Source organism: Pongo abelii, chromosome 2 (genome assembly GCF_028885655.2).
Source record: "Pongo abelii isolate AG06213 chromosome 2, NHGRI_mPonAbe1-v2.0_pri, whole genome shotgun sequence".
NCBI classification, from domain to species: Eukaryota; Metazoa; Chordata; class Mammalia; order Primates; family Hominidae; genus Pongo; species Pongo abelii.
Window position 1 is genome coordinate 181,147,327 of NC_085928.1, and position 21,308 is coordinate 181,168,634.

Genomic DNA, 21,308 nt, shown 5'->3' on the forward strand with positions numbered 1-21,308 from the left:
CCATAGATGTGTGGACACTGGCTAGAACCATCTCTGCTCCCGCTCGTCTGCAGTGCTTTCACAGCAGCTGTTGCCATTAAGCAGGTGTTTGTGTTATCTGTCATTCTCACCTTCAGCATTAACTGCATGTGGCAAAAAGTAGGAGGCACTTTATCATTAAAGGATCACAGGCTACGAGAATTTGAAGGGATTGTCACTATGATCTAGAATGTGGTTTTAAAAAAGCTTCCAAAACAATTTGTAATAGTGAAATCCCTTCCTGCAATAGAAGTTTTTTTCAGGATGCAAATATATAGCTGACAAAAACTAAATTTTTAAAATCAGTAAACATTTGTTTATGCAATATCTACTTATACAATTAGTCAATGACAAGAAGTTGTTCTAGTGAATACAAAATTAGAAAGAAATTTAAAGTTACACATCAGCTCCAATATCTTATTAATTTTCATTTTTCTTTCAGTTCTATAGGATGGAGAAAAATCTGCATTTCGTAAGATAAATAGTTGAAATAGTTAAGAGCATGCCTTGAAATTTTAGTAGGATCTCCACAATCAATGCCATTCTGCACATGAATAGGGTAACCTAGCAGGACAAATTAAGAGGCTGGCATTTTCCAGTGTGTTCAAAGTTGGTGTATAACATACAGTTTGAGGTCTGCTTTTTAAATCACAGTTTATTATATGTTTATATTTACAATTAAATGAGAATTAAGCATGTAAATCACCTAAAATTATCTCAGGGTCAAGTTACGCAGCTTTGGGTCTGTTTCCTTAAATCTATTACATCTAACAGATTGTAATAAATTAGATTGTAATAAATAATTACAATAGATTATAATAAATAATTAGATGTACTAAATCTATTACATCTAATAGATTTAAGGAAACAGACCCAGAGTTGTACAACGAGTTGTCTAAATCCCTATCTCTTCATTGTAGCATTGATAGGACTTTACCAGGACATTCTGCAGGCAGCACCTGGATTTGTTGTATATGTTAACTCTCAGTTAAATTAATTCATTCAAGAATGATTTACTCAACCCAGCAAACCCATTACTAGGTATATATGCAAAAGAAAACAAATCATTCTGCCAAAAAAAATACTTGCACTCACATGTTCACCGCAGCACTATTCACAATAGCAAAGACATGGAATCAACCGTGGTGCCCATCAATGGTGGACTGGGTAGAGAAAATGTGGTATGCATACACCATGCAATACTATGCAGCCATAAACATGAATGGAATCATGTCCTTTTCAGTAACATGGTTGAGCTAGAGGCTATTATCCTAAGCAAATTAATTCAAAAACAGGAAACCAAATCCTGCATGTTCTCACTTATGAATGGGAGCTAAGCATTGGGTACAGATGGACATAAAGGTGAGAACGATAGACACTGGGGACTACTAGAGTAGGGAGCAAGGTGGATAAGAGTTAAAACCGACTGTTGGGTGCTATGGTCAGTACCTGGGTGACAGAATCATTTGTCACAAACCTCAACATCACACAACATACCCAAGCATCAAACCTGCACATGTACCTCCTGAGTCTAAAATAACAGTTGGAAAAAAAAAGTAAAGAAGAAAAAAGAATTATTTACTAAGTGCCTACTATATTCCAGTCATAATGCTAAATGCCAGTAATATAATCATACTACAATAGGCATAACAGATTCAAGTTCTGCTACAATGAAGCTTACTACAGTTTAGTGGAAGACACAGATATGAATCAAAGAATGACAATTATATGCAAAATTACTACCATGAGAAGTATGTGGTAGCTGATCTAATTAACCTCAAGAAACCTGAGTTTGAGCTGAGTTCTTAAGGCTAGGTGAAAGTTACCCAGTTGGGAAGAAAAAAAGAGAAAATGTGATATAGTATGATTGGGACGGAAACATTTTCCTGGCAGAGAAAGTGTTTGCCAAGGTCGTGTGGCTGGAGAGGGTGTAGCATGTGGTCTACTTCGGAGGCTTTTGGTGTCATAAAGAGAAAAATAAAAATTGTCTGCAAAAGACCTGGTAACAATAACAACAATATGCACTGAATACCATGTTCTACATATTGTTCTGAAACCCTTTATAAATAATGATTAATATATTTATGTCTCACAGTAACTTTGTGAGAGAAGTGGCATTATCCACATTTGTAGATGTAGAATAGAGAAGGTTAAGCAATATGTCGAGGGTCAGAGAGCCATGAAGTGTCAGAACTAGGATATTCCACAAGACTGACACTGTGTAGGGCTTTTCTTGGCCAGTAGGCTAACCTGCTTTCTCTTACAATGAAGTGGAGTCCCTTAAAGGAGTAGATAACAAAAGGCTGATGTACATCTTTCTCATACCCAAGCCCGCACTGAAGCATGACTCCCAAGAAAACCATGAATTAACAAGAAGACCCAAACTCAAGTAACCCAGAAGTAAACAAGTTTCAAACCTAGCAATAATGTCATTCATGTGGCTAAAGTCTACCATAAATGGCGTGGCTTATATCTTAAAGGATCCTAGATTTACAATTCAGGTAACAGCCCACGGAAATTGGAATGAGTTTTGGTTTTTTTTTCTGATAGTATAAACAGTGTAATTTATAATGTTCCCCCCTTTTGGCTTTGGTTATTGGGAAAAATAGCAAGTTCTCTGTGGCCTGTAATTTCAATTTGCTTTTCCTTCAATTGGCTTTCTAATCTTAATATTGTTTTTATATTTATTTTTACATAAATATGCATTATACTCTACATATATTTTTACATTGTATATACTATATATGCATTGTATATTATATATGTGTATTATATGCATATCATTTATATATTATATATCAAATATATATTTTTATATATTATAAATATATATTTGATATATATTTTTATATATTATAAATATATATTTGATATATATTTTTATATATTATAAATATATATTTGATATATATTTTTATATATTATAAATATATATTTGATATATATTTTTATATATTATAAATATATATTTGATATATATTTATATTTATATATTTATATATTTTATGTAAATATACATTAAATATTTATAATATATTTATATTATATATTAAATTATTATATATTAATAATATATGAAATATTACTATATTATTGTATTAAATATTGGAAATAGGAACACTTTTACACTGTTGGTGGGACTGTAAACTAGTTCAACCATTGTGGAAGACAGTGTGGCGATTCCTCAGTGATCTAGAACTAGAAATACCATTTGATCCAGCCGTCCCATTACTGGGTATATACCCAAAGGATTATAAATCATGCTGCTATAAAGACACATGCACACGTATGTTTATTGCAGCACTATTCACAATAGCAAAGACTTGGAACCAACCCAAATGTCCAACAATGATAGACTGGATTAAGAAAATGTGGCACATATACACCATGGAATACTATGCAGCCGTAAGGAATGATGAGTTCATGTCCTTTGTAGGGACATGGATGAAACTGGAAACCATCATTCTCAGCAAACTATCACAAGGACAAAAAACCAAACACCGCATGTTCTCACTCATAGGTGGGAATTGAACAATGAGAATACATGGACATAGGAAGGGGAACATCACACTCTGGGGACTGTTGTGGGGTGGGGGTGGGGAGGGATAGCATTAGGAGATATACCTAATGCTAAATGATGAGTTAATGGGTGCAGCACACCAACATGGCACAGGTATACATATGTGACAAACCTGCACATTGTGCACATGTACCCTAAAACTTAAAGTATAATAATAAAAATATATATAAATGTATATTTTATATATTATATATAAAATATATAATTATAAATATATAATATATAATATATTCATATAATCATTCAATAATGATTTACTCAACGCAGCAAACCCATTACTAAATTATATATATTATATTATATATATAATTTAGTTATATATATTATATTATATAATATATAATTTAGTAATATATATTATATTATATAATATATAATTTAGTAATATATATTATATTATATAATATATAATTTAGTAATATATATTATATTATACAATATATAATTTAGTAATATATATTATATTATACAATATATAATTTAGTAATAATATATATAATATTATATATAATATATAATTTAGTAATAATATATATTATATTATATGTAATATATAATTTAGTAATTATATATTATATTAAATATATAATTTAGTAGTATATATTATATATAATTATATATGTCATTTTATATATATAATGATATACATATAATACACATATATAATACATAATGTAGCACCTACTAGGTGCCAGTGCCAGTGCCAGGTTCGACCTTAGCAAGCTCTGCATGGGGTGCAAAGATGGATAATGCACAGTTCCTGTCCCTGGCCTTGAAAGCTTATTAAAGGCAGTAGGCTTCAAATGAGAAAGAACTTTTAATGAAGGAAAAATAAAAGTGGGTGAAGGATATGAACAGACACTTCTCAAAAGAAGACATTTATGCCACCAACAGAGAATGAATAAATGCTCATCATCACTGGTCATTAGAGAAATGCAAATCAAAACCGCAATGAGATACCATCTCACGCCAGTTAGAATGGCAATCATTAAAAAGTTAGGAAACGATAGATGCTGGAGAGGATGTGGAGAAACAGGAAAGCTTTTACACTGTTGGTGGAAGTGTAATTAGTTTGACCATTGTAGAAGACAGTGTGGTGATTCCTCAAGGATCTAGAACTAGAAATACCATTTGACCCAGCAATCCCATTACTGGGTATATACCTGAAGGATTATAAATCATTCTACTGTAAAGACACCATGCACACGTATGTTTGTTGGGGCACTGTTCACAATAGCAAAGACCTGGAACCAACCCAAATGCCCATCAATGATAGGCTGGATAAAGAAAATGTGGCACATATACACCACGGAATACTACACAGCCATAAAAAAGGATGAGTTCATGTCCTTTGCCGGGACATGGGTGAAGCTGGAAACCATCATTCTCAGCAAACTAACACAAGAACAGAAAACCAAACACTGCATGTTCTCACTCATAAGTGGGGAGTTGAACAATGAGAACGCATGGACACAGGCAGAAGAATATCACACAATGGGGCCTGTTGGTGGGTGGGAGGCAAGGGGAGGGAGAGCATTAGGAGAAACACCTAATGTAGATGATGGGTTGATGGGTGCAGCAAACCACCATGGCACGTGTATACCTATGTAACAAACCTGCACATTCTGCACATGTACCCCAGAACTTAAAGTATAATGAAAAATAAATAAAAATAAAAGCTCAACTTCCCAAGTCATTAAATAGAAATCCAAAATACTGATGAGGAAGTTAAGTCAAAGAAGAGCAACAGAGCTCAACAAGAGAGGACCTAGTAAAGTCAAAAGAGGGGAATGAATATGAGGTGGGAAGTGTTGGCAGCATAAAGGAAAGGATGGACCTGCAGAAGGAGACCTTGTGTTCCACTACTGAGGAACTTGATTGGAAATCATGCTTTGAACAGCCCAGTCAGTGATTCCAAGCACCCCAGTTTCTGTGTGCCAATTTTCTCATCTACAGGCATCTCCACTCCACTAGGGGCTAAGGGAATTCATTATAATTTTGATCAAATGCTTTGAGGTACACAAATTAAAAGACCAGTGAATACACACTACTATGATATAAAAAATATTTTTAAAAACTATTGCTCACCTTTATTAGTTTGGAGGTATAGACAGTAGCCCCCAGGCCTATTTTTTGCACTTAAGCAATGTATCTAACATGTGAGCATACACATACGACAAGCCCAACATCCAGGCCATACACACAGCATGCATGAACATGTGCAGAGACCCAGACACACATAAGCCACCAAAAGGGGTCTAATCTGTATGCAAGAAGAGGACAGATGCTAAAGTGTGCATGGAGTGGGCAGCTCAGTTGTTCATTTTTAGAACCCTAGAAGCTTTCCAAGTTCTACATGCTGTATAGCATACAGAATTGAAGCACTGAAAATAGCCCCAAAGGTGGAGGGTATTATGAAGACAAAAAAGCCATTTGTTTATCTTTTCTCTGTTGACAGTTTTGACCATGTGCTTGATCAGACTGTTCTGTCTGCTAAAGACATCTACATAAATGGCTCCAAAGTAAAAGTCCCAAAGAGCTGTCCAGAGGGCCTCTGTGGCAAAGGAGCCTCAGATGGGAATCCCCAAGCTCTGCTGACGTCACCTGAAGGTCAAGCTCCCAAATCTGGAGGTGCACCTCCCCTACCCGTTCACTTGGCTAACCAAGATCTACTCATCCTGTAGATCTCACATAGCTGTCACTTTCTCAGAAATCATTTATTGGCCACCCAGCTAGGTCAGTTTCTTCTTAAATTCTCTCTTCATACTCTGTATACTGCTTGGAAGTTAATCAGAATTGTGACTGCTATTAACTGCTAAATGTCTTGTACTAAAATATAAGTTTCCAGAAGATAGTGCCCATGTCTGTCTTGTTCACTGGATGACTCCGTAGCACAGTGCATTCATTCATTCTTAAGTAAATGGATGAATGAAATCTTGTGATTTCAGCCTTCAGCCTCTGGAATCTAGCTTCACTTTCTTTCCTGGATCCTGCTCTAGTAAGCCATTTTTTCAGCTACATACTATTCAGGGTAAGGCTAACAAGTCTGTAACTGAGGTGGTAAAGATAGGGTGAGTGCAAACTATTTACCCATATCAGCAATTAACTAACACAAGTTGGCACGTAGTTCACAGATCAGGCTATCATCAAAATATACAACTACAGGATTTTAATGCACACTAAAATCTTTTCATTCCTATTGTCTGTCTTATTCAGTGATTCAATGTACCTTACTGGCACTAACCATTAAAATCATGTATTAAGAACTTATTATGTGTCAGGTACAAGATATTATATCCCATTTAAGTCCCAAAACAAGCTTGCAACATTAACCAATAAGAAAACTGTGGCTCAGAAAAGTTAAGATTTGCCCAAGGTCACAATCAGTAAGGAGATGAGTGGAATAATATAAGCCTAGCTCTCTCTGAATCTGAAGGCCATGCTCTGGCAATACTCTTTCATTTCTCATCCTATAATAAGATGTCTGTGGAGAGTGTGGGTATGCCCTGACTGGCTCGATTTGAATTCCAACCTTGCCATTTATTATCCGTGAAGCTTGGACAAGTTTCTTGGGCTCTCTGCTGTCAATTCCTTTGTAAAATAGATATACCAGCAGTATTCTCCTAATGGACGTTGTTTAAGGATTAAATGAGTACTAAGTACTCATTTAAGTACTAAGTACGATGCTTGGCACATGATAAACAATCGGTATTAGCCCGTTTTTGGCCTGTGCCTATTGTCATTATTATTATAACAATATTATTATGTGCATACTATTAATTATGCCACTGAACTGCCTCCCTTTGGGATGAAAGAACCAAATGTACTTGGAACAATGTGTCCCCCTTACTCTTCCAAATAACCCAAGATGAAAAGATTTTTCTTTTCTTTTTGTGCAATTTCAGCAAGCATTCACTGAGCCCTTTAATAATGGGCAAAACAGTCTACTACTGAGAGAAGACCACTTCCTTACTCTTCAGAAAGAGATGGAGGCTGGTCATAAGCTTCACCTACAGAAATTCAGTAAGACAGAAATAGGAATTCAGTGAAGCAGAGCTTAGCATGGATCCTCCTAGTAGGCAATCCTACGGTTTTACTCTCCTGTTCAACTTCTGGCTCTTGCATTGGCTCTAGTAGTAGTTTGAGGAAAGGAGCCAGGACTTACTGTCTCCCACCCTTGGTTTAAAAAAGAAAAGAAAAGAAAACCTGCTTACATTTCTTTTATATATTGGGTTTTTCTCTAAGACTATTTGATCAAAGTGTTCTACTGAGAAAACTAAAAATTAAAAACCTTGTAAACTCCTTGTCACAGTATTAAATTCCTTCATGGCCTGGCCCCTCCTAATGTGTCTAGATTCATCTTGTATCAACCCCTTCTTGGCACTTTTAACCTCGAAACTAAGCTATGTACAATTTCCAGAACATGCCCTCTCAGCCTCATGCCTTGGCACCGGCTGTATTCTTGGCCGGAATGTCCTCACCTGACTGTCCTCCTGGGCTTCCTCAGTGAGGACTGTCTCCTCACAGTCCCATCAAACTTTACAAGTAACATTATTTACACATTCTACAGCCTTGTTATAAAGTGTATAAGCTTTATTTATAAATATTTAGGGCAAGGTTGTGCTGCTGTGAGCAGGCAAAAGACCATTTTTTTTTCATCTTTAAATTTCCAGTGCCTATCATAAAGTAGATTTTAGTAAATGTTTGTTGAATAAATCAATGAAAAAAGAATCATATGAAATTGAACACTACATGAATTGAAGACTGAAAACAATGTGGTTAAGAGGATAGACTTAAAGGATGGGGTTACATTGCTCAGGCTGAAATATTCACTCCTTCCTTTGGCAGCCATGTTACATTGAGCAAGATACTTAAAATGCCTGGCTTTCACATCCTAAAATGGGGCTAATCATGGAACCTGCTTGGTTAGCTGCTGAAAGGATCAAATGAATTAATATATAGAAAGTATTTTAAAGAGTTCTGGCACATAGTAATCACTCACTTAGTGTTAGCTACCATTATTATTCTTTTTGATAGGAATATAAAAAATGTAACCAGAGAAACACTTTACTTAAGGACCAAATCAGTTTTGAACATACTCACTATAATATATAACATTACAGTCATAGAATTCTCCTGTTTTTGCCCATCCAGCATCTTTCCCACCCTTTTCTATAATAACTCTCAGGTTTTTCTTTGAGAAATCAACTCTCTCCAACTCTCAGTCCCTGCAGTAGGTTCCAGACCCAGGCATCCAGCCCAGGCGTGGACTGGAGAGTCAGGAATTGGCTCAGGGATGGGGACATGGTCCAAGCTGGACCACTGATATTCAGACTGGCACCTTTGCTGGGACCAATGGCAATGAGGTAGTGAAAACATGAGCCTGCAGCTGCTGCTGGGACGAAAGCAGAGCCCACAGATGGAGAGAGACAAAATCCTGATCATGTTAGGTGACTCTCTGCATCCTGCTGAGGTTTTTGTTGTTTTAATTCATGCAAGTTAGTAAATTCCCTTTTCAGCTTCATTCAATCTGGGTGGAGGTTTGGTACTACAACCCCAAATGTCCTGAGTAGTGTAATCACAACCAGTCATTGTAAAGGCAAAAGCTTACAATATTAGTATTTCATTAAGTCCTATATGCACTTCAGGGTGTCATTTAAAGGGAATACTTTACACTAGGAATTTTTATCCAAATGAAAATGGGGATTATTTACAGGGTTATCAAAAAAAAAAAAAACACAAAAAACCATAGCTCCTTCACACTTGGTGGCCAGAAAGAAGTAAATACAAGACCCTAGAAAAGCGGTACTCTCATTTTTGATGGGTGTGGCACTCCAAGGAGTTTATAGAAAAGGCAGATTTTGAGGCTACCCCAGAAATCCTGCAGCAGGCCCAGGAATTTGCATTTCTCATGAGTACCTCAGGGGTGCTGACTGCCCACTGATGCTGATGGTCCACTTGGAGAAACACTACCCGGGAGGGTCCAGCTCCTCCTAGATGCCGTAGGTCAATCTAGAGTGCAAAAATCCAGCTGAGAGGTAAACCCCAGACTGACAAAATGGGGAAATTTCCATAATGATTTCATGAGCTATAAGATCTTCAAGGCCTACTCTGAGTTTAAGCACAAATTCTGAAGCAAATGTTGGCAAATTTGGAAGTGTTTCAGTTCTAAAAATGGAAGGATACAAGCATTATATCCAGTTCTCTCAATGGCTATTTTATACAAAAAAGAAAGTGATATAGAATAAAAACAATAATTTAAAAATTGATGTCAAGCTTTGGCTTTATCAGTTTTATAACAATAAACTGTAGAAACTTTGTAGTAGGTCATAGCATACAATTAATAAAGACGACCTTTGAGAATTCATTTCAGTTTTTAACAGAGCAGCCATAATGAGTACAATTATAATAATTGGTAAGAACCTTTTACAGCATTCTGTAATACACAATAGATAACATGGCAAAATAGAATAGATTGTCTTCTAAAGGCACCACATGAGTTTCACAAAGGAAATCTTATGTTGACTGTGATGTGTAAGGGGGTGATACTAAAGTCACTTGATGCCACATCAGACACCACAAAAATAAGAAAACCATTTCCTGATGTGCATCCATGTTTGCCTTCGTTAAAAGTCAGTGGTTAAATAATCATCAATGTTGTGACTGAATCACAGAAGCTATCTAGCCCTCCTCAATAGGAGTTCCCCAAGAGAATTAAGCCTAAATACTATAAAGCATCCACTCTATGTAATGGATTGACACTCCTTTGCATGTAAAATGGCCTTACCTCTGTACTCTCCTTGGAAGAACTGAGAAGGCAGTCTCTCAAATCATCTTCTGTAGGGCTTAGACGCTTAACGAAACCCAGTTTAGAAAGACTAACTGACATTCCTTAAGCTGAAAATACATGCTCTGGGAAAAATAACCGTGTAACTTTTAATTCCAAGCAAGGTGGTCTAGCAATAGTGGTTCTTGAGTAGTTTCTAGTTCTACTTGTGAGGCTTTAAATTGTTCAGAGTGATACTTTGAACATCAACACACATTTTATGCACCAAGATTAATGGCATCAGTGGAACTCTCAACTGTAGTTCTTCAGAACCACACAATAGAATTTCATCTACAGCATGAATGTCTTGGACTCCTTCCACAACCATTAATTGTTAAACTGCCAAGCTCATCTCATTATGCAGAGATCCTATTCAATCCAAGGAAAATACAGTAGTATGACTTCAGCTGAATTGCAAAACAAATTCTGATTCGTTCTATGGTTGGAGCTTTGTAAAATGTTTACACGTTTCTAATGGGTTTCTATGTAGAGACTGATAGTATCTGATTTTAATTTTTGTGTCAGATCCTGTTAATCGACCATTCCAGTATCCACTCTCCCTTCATTTCTGACTAATAGAATCTGGATTTTTAAGTAGACACATAGTAGAATAAAAGACTACATTTTCTAGCTTCCCTTGCAGCTAGATACAGGCAATGAAAGCAGAAGTAAGTAGTAATGTTGTATGGAAGTAGAAAATATTTCACTGGAAGGGGCTCATTTGTACCCTTCTGTTCCCCCTGCTCTCCCTTTTTTGCCTGCCATAAAGTGTGATCAGTGGAAATCCAATAAATATCTTGAACCATAAAGCAACCTTAACTGTGGAGGCCATGCATTAGAATGATGTAGCAGAAAGATAAAAACATCCTTCACTCTACCACATCACTGACATACATCCCTGGGCTGTCCACCTTTAGACTTCTTTAACATGAGAGAGCAAGACACTTCTATTATGCTTAATCCTCTGTTATTTAGAGTTTTCTTAAACCGAATTAATATAATGCACATACAGTTTATTATTCAGTAAAGGCCAGGCGAATTAATAAACTAATTGGGACTAAATATTTGAACTTTTGTAATACGTAAAACTTAAATAATGTATTTAAGACAAATAAAAACAATTAGTACTTTATCTGAATGGTAACAAACATACAGGAACAAAATCTTTTACTGGTTAAAAATATATATAACTTAAAGAGGAATTTAGATCAATAAGAAGTCAGTAGAATGTGTGGCATAAACAATAATCAGTGAAATGTGTATTATGGTAGGTAACTATCACATAACATATACTTATCAAAGGTAACAAAGTGAGCCCAAAAGGTGTGGGTTGAAGTTTGACATACAGACATACTGTGTGTCTATTTATTTTTTTTCTTATTTGTTTTTTCTTATTTGATGCTTTTATGTGACTCATTCATTCTATGTCTATTTATATTGAATAATCAACTTCTGGGCTGAATGGAAGACTTTGGTCTTTTAGCTTTCATGTACAGCAGACAGACATCTTAGAAAAATCCCCAGGACAACAGAAAATTATTAACATGCCTTTGATGTCCAGTAAATCCTTTCAAGTCAGATTTTTGCTGTGTACTCTTGAAAAGGCATTAAAATATTTTAAGTAGGCCTAGCAAAAGAATCGAAAACATTAGATTGTATTTAAAATAAAATCTATTTCTTAGATTGCTTTTGATTATCCAGGCAGAAATTTTGTTTCACTGTTGCTCTATAATAATAAGATTTTGTGTTTATTGTGATTATTTGATCAGTAATATTTTGTTTTGGGAAATATTTATGTTAAATATCCTACTAGGATCTTAGAGCCATCCAAGCTCCTGTCTGCTCCAGTGGTAGGCAGACGTTTGGGAAAACAGTTAAGACTCATTTCTTCTGTATAATCTCAGTATTATTCATTTAATACCTTCACATCCTTGTTCTGCATTCATATGCAAATATCTGTGGTTGTGTTTATGTAAATTATTGGCACACAGTATTCACTCTAACTACATAAGGCAGTGTGTAGGTATCAAATTTAATTAGAGTGATGTACACATGATCTCTTCAGTCAGCTACTGCGTACTCTTCCTTCTTTATGTTAGCCACAAGTGGGGAAAGATATTAGATATTTAGGGAGATTATTTTTCTGGAAAACAATTTTTTTCTATCATTAACTTCTCTATTACAAATATAGAGATGGTCCCTCATTTACAATGGTTCAACTTACGATTTTTTTGGCTAACAGTGGTGTGAAATCAACATGCATTTGGTAGAGATCATACTTCAAGTACCTGTACAACCATTCTGTTTTTCACTTTCGCTATAGTAATCAACAAATTACATGAGATATTCAACATTTTATTATAAAATAGGCTTTGTGATAAATGACTTTGCCCAACTGTAGGCTAACGTAAGTGTTCTGAGCATGTTTAAGGTGGGCTAGGCTAAGCTATGATGTTCAATAGGTTATGTGTATTAAAAGCATTTTCAACTTAATGATATTTTCTATTTATGATGGGCCTATCAGGATGTGCACCCATCGTAAGTCAAGGAACATCTGCATGGCTATTGAGATGGCAAAATAAAGACACTTACCCCTGTGACATCCATAACCTTAATGGCTGCAAGCTGGCCCGTTTTGACATGACGACCCTGTAAAGAAAAAATAATAACAAAAGATTTAGTTCTGATGATGAATAGTAGCATTCAATTCCAACCATAAAGAAAAATTGCTTGGATCAGTGTTGTACTATGTCAATGAGGGGAGAAAGACAGACACACACAGAAACACCATGTCTACTTAGTGTTTATTTTGTAAAACATCCCCAGTCACTTTGTTTATTTTCACAGTGGGTGTCAAGTCAAATAAAAAATGCAAGGTTGAACAATTTGGTTCTGCCTCCTCTCCAAGGCATTCGACAAGAGCTCATGTGAGAGGAAGATTTACGTGGAAGGGGAGCTAGGCCTGTGTGGAAGAGTACACAAATATCTCTCTGTTAGAAAACACTCTGTAGATGAAGAAACTTTGGTTTCTTTCATTCTTAAAATATCCTGTGATGGTTTTAACTGGATATGATTCTGCTATAATTCACCTGAGATTGTTCATTTATCTTTATCTTAAAAGGGAGCCTAAACTAAAACAGATAGCAATCAATCCAAATTTGTGATCAAGGAGACAGTGTTGAACATTAGAAACTGCTTCCCCATGGTGGGCTCTTTTGGTCTTTAGAACCGCAGTGAAGCAGCAAGCACATGGCAAAATCAGAAACGAGTAGGGAGCGCCAAGGGGGCACTCTCAGAAGAGAATTATTTTCTCTTTGTTTGCTCCTTGAGAAAATGCAATGTCTACATGTGACTCAGACAACAGCAAAGATGGTCATACTCACTACTTTTACATGAATTTTATATATAGCTTCCAAAATACATTTTACTTATTGCTGCTATCAGGCAATAAAATGTAGCTTCGAAGATCAGCTGGGTTCAAAACCTAGCTGCATGACCTTAGGCAAACCCCTCAACCTTCCAAGCCTCAGTTTCCTCATCTCAAAAACTGAAATAATAATAATACCTAATGCATAGAATTGTAGTGAGAGCGATATGAGATAATGTATACAAAGTACTTGACAGTGACATATGCAGATTAGCTGTCAGCAGATGCTGGCTGTAATTATGTATGGTCCTGGTCTTCTGGTGAATTTTAAATGTTGTCTTCCCTACTGAACTGTATGTTTCATAAAGGCAAGGACCATGTCTCATCAATGTATTTCCAGTACCTGGAATAGTAAGGGCCTACCCCATAGATGCCGTGGAATGTTTATGAATTAGCAACAGATAAGGAGGCATGTATAATTGTGGTGTAGAAAAAGTGATTGGCCTGGTGTGATTTAGATTCAGTAGTTGAAGTTGGTGAAAATGTGCTAGTTTAGTTGGATCAAATTTTTTAAAAGTTGTGGTAGAAAACATTAGTGGGTCAATTTTGTAATTGAGACCTCCTATATCTTTGTGCTCTTGAATCTTTTCCCTTTTTCTGCTACTCTTCTCCCTTACTACCCTAATTTTCCCCACTCCTCTGGACCTTTAACTTCTGCCCACTCTGCCTGTCCTCTTTCTTCTCACATATCTCAGCTTTAAAAATCTATCTACTCTGATTCTGGTGGTGCTTCCTTCTGCTTTTGACCCCTATTCTGCTGCCCTTTTTTCTTCCTCACTGGGGAAAGAACACAAAGAAGGAGACAGTAGGTCAGTAATCCAATATGGTCACAGACACAGCCCCTCACACTTATTTCAACTTTCCTGAAATCGAGGGACAGGATGGCGTGTTACCTTGTAAAGAGCCCTGGACCAGAATCCCAGAGGCCCAGTTCTTGTCCAGGCTCTGCCCATGACCACCGGGTGTGTCTGGGCCCTCATTTCCCCATCTACAAAATGTGGGGAGACTGGGCTCAGTGGTTAGTAGAGGGGGCAGTGAGTGGGTATCAGCACTACCAACTCTTTCCATCCCAAGCAGCATTTAGAAACCTAGTTTTCACAAGATTGATAGGGAGAGAAGTGCCACTGCTACAGAACCAGGAACACTAACTTTCTTGCAGAGCAGCAACGCTACCTTTCCTGCAAACCGTGAGTCAATCTTGCACAAGGAAGAAGTAGCAACAGCATCCTCTTTTGAGTCTGTGATGCCATAATGATGACCCTTGCAAAGGAATCAACAGCTTTGTAACCAACAGTGGACTTTAAAGTAATGGCTATAAATCGTGTCTTAAATAATGGCTGTTCATCTGCTAAAGCACTGAAAGAGGGTAGGAGAAATGTAGGCAAATACAGAGGGTCTGTCTGATATTATATAGCTGATTTGCCTTGAGATTATTTTAATGGTACCTGTAACAGGATACAGATAAACCACTGGGCATGGCTTGCAGGGCCCTCCAAGAGCTGACCCCCTTTCTGCCATACCATCTTGGTAGGCTCTCACTTGCTCTTACTCTGTAGACCTTGAGAACACACTGTTTGCACTTCTGGAAATGTACTTTATTGTTTCTTGCCTCTCAGATGGTATGTTTTCTTGGTCTGGGATGCCCTTTGCCTTCTTGACTCCTCAGACAACTTACTCTCTCTTGCTAGATTCAATTAAAGTACTCTGTCCTCTGATACCTCACTGTCGATTCCTCATCACCTCTGTCTATCAATGAACATGTCCCTGTGTGTATTATTCCAAGGACCTCAAAGGATTAATATCCCTCTCTCCCTCTCTGATCTTCCTTCCTGTCTCCCTTCTTTCCCCTGTGACTCCATTTGCAGCCCAAACTTTTTCCCAAATAAAACCTTAAGTGAACTCCCCTGGTTCAAGCAGGGACTTGACTGCCCAACTCTAGTCTGCTCTGCCTCCCAACTCCCCTCATTCCTGAGGGAGTCCCTGAGGCATGTCTGCCAGCATGCACTTTGAGAGACTTCGCAGTAGATTTTTAAGTCCTTAAGAAGCAGGGAATCCTCTTTGAGTGAATAATTTGTTACAAGGACACCTCAACACCTCGTTCTTTCCATCAGCAGCCTAGGGCTGAGCTAGCCCATGGTACTGGCCCAAGGCCAGAGATGAGGCGGGATAAAAGTGACCTGTGTTACATTTCAAACACAGGCAGTGGGCAGTTCTTGTTGGAATAAATAAAATATCAGCTCTTTTAAAAAACCTAGTATACATGGCTTTTGTTGTTGCTATTGTTTTTTTTTGTTTTTTTGTTTTTTTGTTTTTTTTTTAAGTAGCCACTATGAAAATGACGGAAGGTAACACTGGAAAAGAAAATAACATTTTAAATTTTAAATTTCATTTCCCGGCTGAAACAGCAGTTCTCAATGGGTCTGACAGATAACTGAATAATACGCCTTGGGATGGCAGTTTGGGCTTAGGTAAGATCCTGGAGTTGGAACAATTAGCAGCCTGAGATCACTCCCAGGCAAAGGTATCCCCATGCACTAGAGCAGGAAGAATGCTGAGCTGTCACATTTTGCTGATCAGGAAAGGGCCATGAAGGAACTTGCCCAGCATGAGCTGCCTTTTATATCCCCAGAGAACATCAGGCCAAGTTATGATCCAGATTAAGGCAGACTTGGAGGGAATGGCAGGGAGTCAGCCGACCTAAAGCTCACTAGGAACCTGAGGCACAGTCATTGTAAGACAGTTTTTAAAGAGGCAACTTCATAAAATCAGAAATGAATTGAGTAGGAACGGCCCCTAAGAGCCTAACCCAATCCTCTCCTTTTACAGATGAGGCCAAACCTCACAGCTAAACTCAGGACACTTTCTCCTCCATCCCACTTCTACTATCCAGCTCCTAAATCACAAATTTCTATCACCAAACTTTTAAAATAATTTTTAAAACAAACTTTTAATATTTTACTTAACTGGAACTAAACATCAAACCAGTCATCTTTGCTTTACATAGGATTTTTAATAATTTATTTTTTAAATTTGGGGGCAGTGCAACAAAGGGGATGTTATTGCGATAGAATTTTGAAGGGAAAATGTAATAGTACCCCAATTCTAATTTATTTTTCCTTATAAGAGAAATTTAAAATACAAATATAGACACCATCTAAATTTAGATCTAAAATACATGTTTCAAGCTGGTGCAGTATTGCACGTCTGTACTCCCAGCTACTTGGGAGGCTGAGGCAGAAGGATGGCTTGACTCCAGGAGTTCGAGGCCGGCCTGAGAAACACAGCAAGATCTCATCTCTAAAATGGACAAATGTATGAATGAAAAAAAAAAATACATGTGCAACCAAGAACTAAAAATTAAATTCTGAAAAGAAAAAACTTCTAAAAGGAGATAAAAGAGTTTAAAAAAATTCTCCATGAAAATTAGAGAAAATGTCCTGTCAGATTGCAGTTGCTGAGTCATTTTTTAATAAAAGGATGAACTGAATTTTTTTTTTCCTACTGAAATAACCAATAATGGCAAAAGCTAGTGAACACGCTAAATCTAGAAAAGTAAAACTGATACTCTGATAGGACCCTAAGACTAATGTCAGATAATGTCCTAAAGCATAAAAAGCCTATCCACCAGAAAGGAACAAGAAAGGCATCAAAACAAGGGAGGCAGAGCCTTGGGGCCACGGCTAAGCCTGGTCCTCAGACACACTTAAGAACCTACTCTGCTCTCCTCTTCCCTTCTTCTCCCTCACTTTTGAGGCAACAAACTATGCTGATCCTTGTTCTATGTAAAATAATTCAACATCAAGGTGAAATCCAAATCGCTCAAGTACGATTAATACAATACCCTACTCCTTCAACTCCTCCCTAAAATGAATGCAAGAGAAAACAACAGTTTTGTTTTAACAGCCACATAAGCTTCACTTCTGCTATTGTTGTTATTTTCTAAGGAAGAGCAAGAGGGTTTTTGAGCTGCTAGCCTAAGGCTAGCCCGGAAGACAGAATACTTTCATTTCTAGGTCACCCACATACATTTATTTCTGGCAAAGCACACAAGCAAACCATCTTTGTTGAAAATTCAGACATTCCCCCCACTATCTTCATCCTTCTGCCCAAGGACCCTCACACACAGGTAGAGAGTGGCTCATTCTCCTTCCTATCTACCTTAGATTTAATCTCCACTTTATTGAGGAAGTCTTCTTCAATTTCCTAATTGCAAATGAGTACTCTACCTTCGTGTTTCCACAGCATAGTATCCCAACCCCACTGATCATAGCCAGCACTGTGATTTTTTTTTCAAAACATGCATCACCAGAACCATGAAAATAAATCAAATCAAAATGAAAAAAAAAAAAGCAGAATGTAGAATATGTAGTAATGGCAGCTGTTGTTTTATGGCTCACCTGTTCTGATTCTTTCTATCTATCTATCTATCTATCTATCTATCTATCATCTGTGTATCAATCACAGATGCTGCAGTGTGCCACCAAGATTCTCGAGTACAGACTGAAGTACCTGACAACTCTGTCAGGTCCCTCTCTGGGAATGGCCCTTAGCCAAAGAGCCACCTCACCCAAGGTCATGCTCCCTCCTGGAGACAGGTGAAGGACGATGGCAACTTGGATTAGGATGGAAAGGGTGGAGAATGTGGGAATGCACAGGAGGCCAAATGAAGAGGACTTGGGAATAGACTGGATATGTATTTCCCTTGTGCCTTCATAGTGCTTGGCACAGCAGGGACTCAGCAAATATTTGCTGAAAAACAGACTGAATGAAGGCATGAAATTTGAGGGTTGCGTTTGGGTTCTTGGTACCATCTACATGTCTACATCCATTTCCCTTACCCCCACATTTCCCCAGCCGCAGAGTGTATGGGACCAGATAGGGTGGGGTTGTAAGCAGGAATTATAATTATTTTGCTCATAAATAAAAAGCTGGAAGATGAATTTAAGTGGACGAAGTTCTTTTAAACTCTACAGAGAGACCAATTTACTTTCCCTTTCCATAGATCACAGAGAAACCAGAAATTGGTTTTAGCTTTACTTCTGAGCCGTCCTGATGATGGCAAACATCTACTCTGGTTTTCCACTCCCAGTTGAGACTAAAGGTTAGTTAATATCTATCTGGACATCTTTAGGAATGCTACCTTTCTTTGATACAATATGTCTTGAGGCAAAGAGGTAGACAAGACAACTTTATGAAAAGACTCCAAAGATCCTTATGATCAAGTAACATGAATGTTCACAGAGCATACTTGGCATGATGTCCATTCCTAAGTCTTCCCCAGGTTAAATGGAGCCTTTGTGTTTCCTTGGCCTACATGTGCCATTCATTGGTGGCTTAAAAACCCTGCTCTCCATATGTGCAGAACTGTGATTCAGACTTTATGGCTCCCAGACTTGTGGCAGAGGTAAAGCAAGGTACCGACTCAGGATGGTGCCCAATTACTCTCCATCTCAACACCACTCACTGTGAATTCCTTTGCTTGGCACCTCTGAGTGACAGAAAATGGATTGTTTTCAAGACTGTTCAGGGGTGGGCCAACTGAAAGCTGAGACTTGCTCACAGACATGAAATGGGGAAGAAGAGACTGGGCTTCATTTTTCTTTGTTAGAAACTAGGATTCTTCAGTCTTCATGGCTCCCAGCTTGGCTCAGTTTATAAATCAAAATGGATGCTTAAAGGGAAAAAAATCAAATAGTCACAATTTTTAGCAGACAATAGTTAATGTATGCAGATTCCGTGGCAGGGAGCCTAATGCCTGTACCCAGGAAAGGCACACACAGCTGAAGTGACAGCAGTGACGAGGCAGACAAGCTGAGGGGTGACGAGAGCTCAAAAGCAGACGAGCCAGCCTCTGGGCCAGGGCCTTGTGCCAAGAACACACTTCCCAGTAACCTCCTCTCAACCCAAAAAATGAGCACAAAACCAAAGCGCTCACTGGCTCTCATCTAATTTATACCACAGAATTACCACAATCATCTGTGGCTTTTAAAAAATTTCTTATTTGTTTATTTATTCATTTATTTTGAGACAGAGACTCACTCTGTTGCCCAGGCTGGAGTACAGTGGCGCTATCTCGGCTCACTGCAATCTCCACCTCCTGGGTTCAAGTGATTCTCCTGCCTCAGCCTCCCAAGTAGCTGGGATTACTGGTTCCCACCATCATGCACAGCTAATTTTTGTATTTTTAGTAGAGCCAGGGTTTCGCCATGTTGGCCAGGCTGGTCTTGAACTCCTGACCTCAAGTGATCTGCCCACCTTGGCTTCCCAAAGTGCTGGGATTACAGGCATGAGCCACCACGCCCAACCTCATCTGTGGCTTTCATACATTCATTTCTGGGAGGACTAACCCCCCTAGGTGTGGGGGCTCAAAAGATGGCGACAAAATATGTACATGCAGCCAACTCTTCAGCCTCTCCAAATATCCTACTCCTCCCCACCCAGCACAATAGCCTTCCCTATCCCCTGAACCAAGAATGGCATCTGGGGCTATAAACATCATTCAAAACCCTGGTACCTGAACACTAGTCCAAGGTAAAGTTTACACACAACTCCAGTAAAAGGTGAAAAATAAGGACCCAGTGGTGATTTTTTCAGAAAACGAGGTATTCAACTTAAGCAGGATTCTTATTTTTGGTGTTAAAATGCCCATTAATGAAATGTTTTTAAGTTTTAAAAGTTAACAACCATATCTTGGCTCCCAGTATTTTTGTTGTTGTTGTTGTTTTTGTTTTGTTTTGGTGGTGGTGGGGGGGGTTATAGAGTGAGATTTTAGTACTCCATGAAATCTAAGAATCCAGGAAAAAGTATTTTTACGTACATGAACTTAGTAATAGTAGAAGGGTCAATAACCCTCTTAAGACACGAAGAAGTTTCTTGATACAACTTGTAAAAAGTTAAATGTAAGGGTGTATAGTCCTTAATAACTTACAATAGCCTGTGTGAATTGTATTGGAACCCACTTCTCTCTCCTCTGGGTCTCCTAAGTCCCTAATGCCCTTAAAACGCAGTCCCCAGGCACATGGCTTCTACACACTAGAACAGAAAGCCCCTCAAAGGCAGGAACTCCACCTTAAACCTGTTTAATCCTCTGGCATTGCCTGGAACAGCATCTTGCAAAGGGTAGGTGCTAAATTACACTGGAAAACATCAAGTTTCTAGGCCTAGTGAACCTTGTAAATTGCCACAAATCACAATGAACAGAGATTCCTGTGATCCATCAGGGGCTACATCTGGGAGAATCTTGATAGAATTTGGGGAAATGTTTACTTCTGAGTGTCAGAAGCTTAAGAAAAAAAGAGAACTATAAGAATGGCTTACGGTGTCATAACTGGAGGGGAAAGCCATGTGATCTGATGTGAGTGTTTTGCTCAACAAGGTTCTGTTTTTGTTTTCTTTTCCAAGTGTTAACTAAGAAAACTAGGTCACTGAAATAGGCCCTGGAGACTCACTAGAGACAC

General features: G+C 37.9%; 1 protein-coding gene across 5 annotated transcripts in view; it reads right to left on the reverse strand.

Moving 5' to 3' along the window:
* TNIK (TRAF2 and NCK interacting kinase) overlaps positions 1-21,308 on the reverse strand; it is a 400,486-nt gene that overhangs the window by 156,364 nt on the left and 222,814 nt on the right. For all 5 annotated transcript variants that reach the window (XM_054552986.2, XM_054552987.2, XM_024244766.3 and 2 more), the window contains one exon: positions 13,017-13,073. In XM_054552986.2, the coding sequence (XP_054408961.2) occupies positions 13,017-13,073 (57 nt within the window). The remainder of the gene's footprint in view (positions 1-13,016; positions 13,074-21,308) is intronic.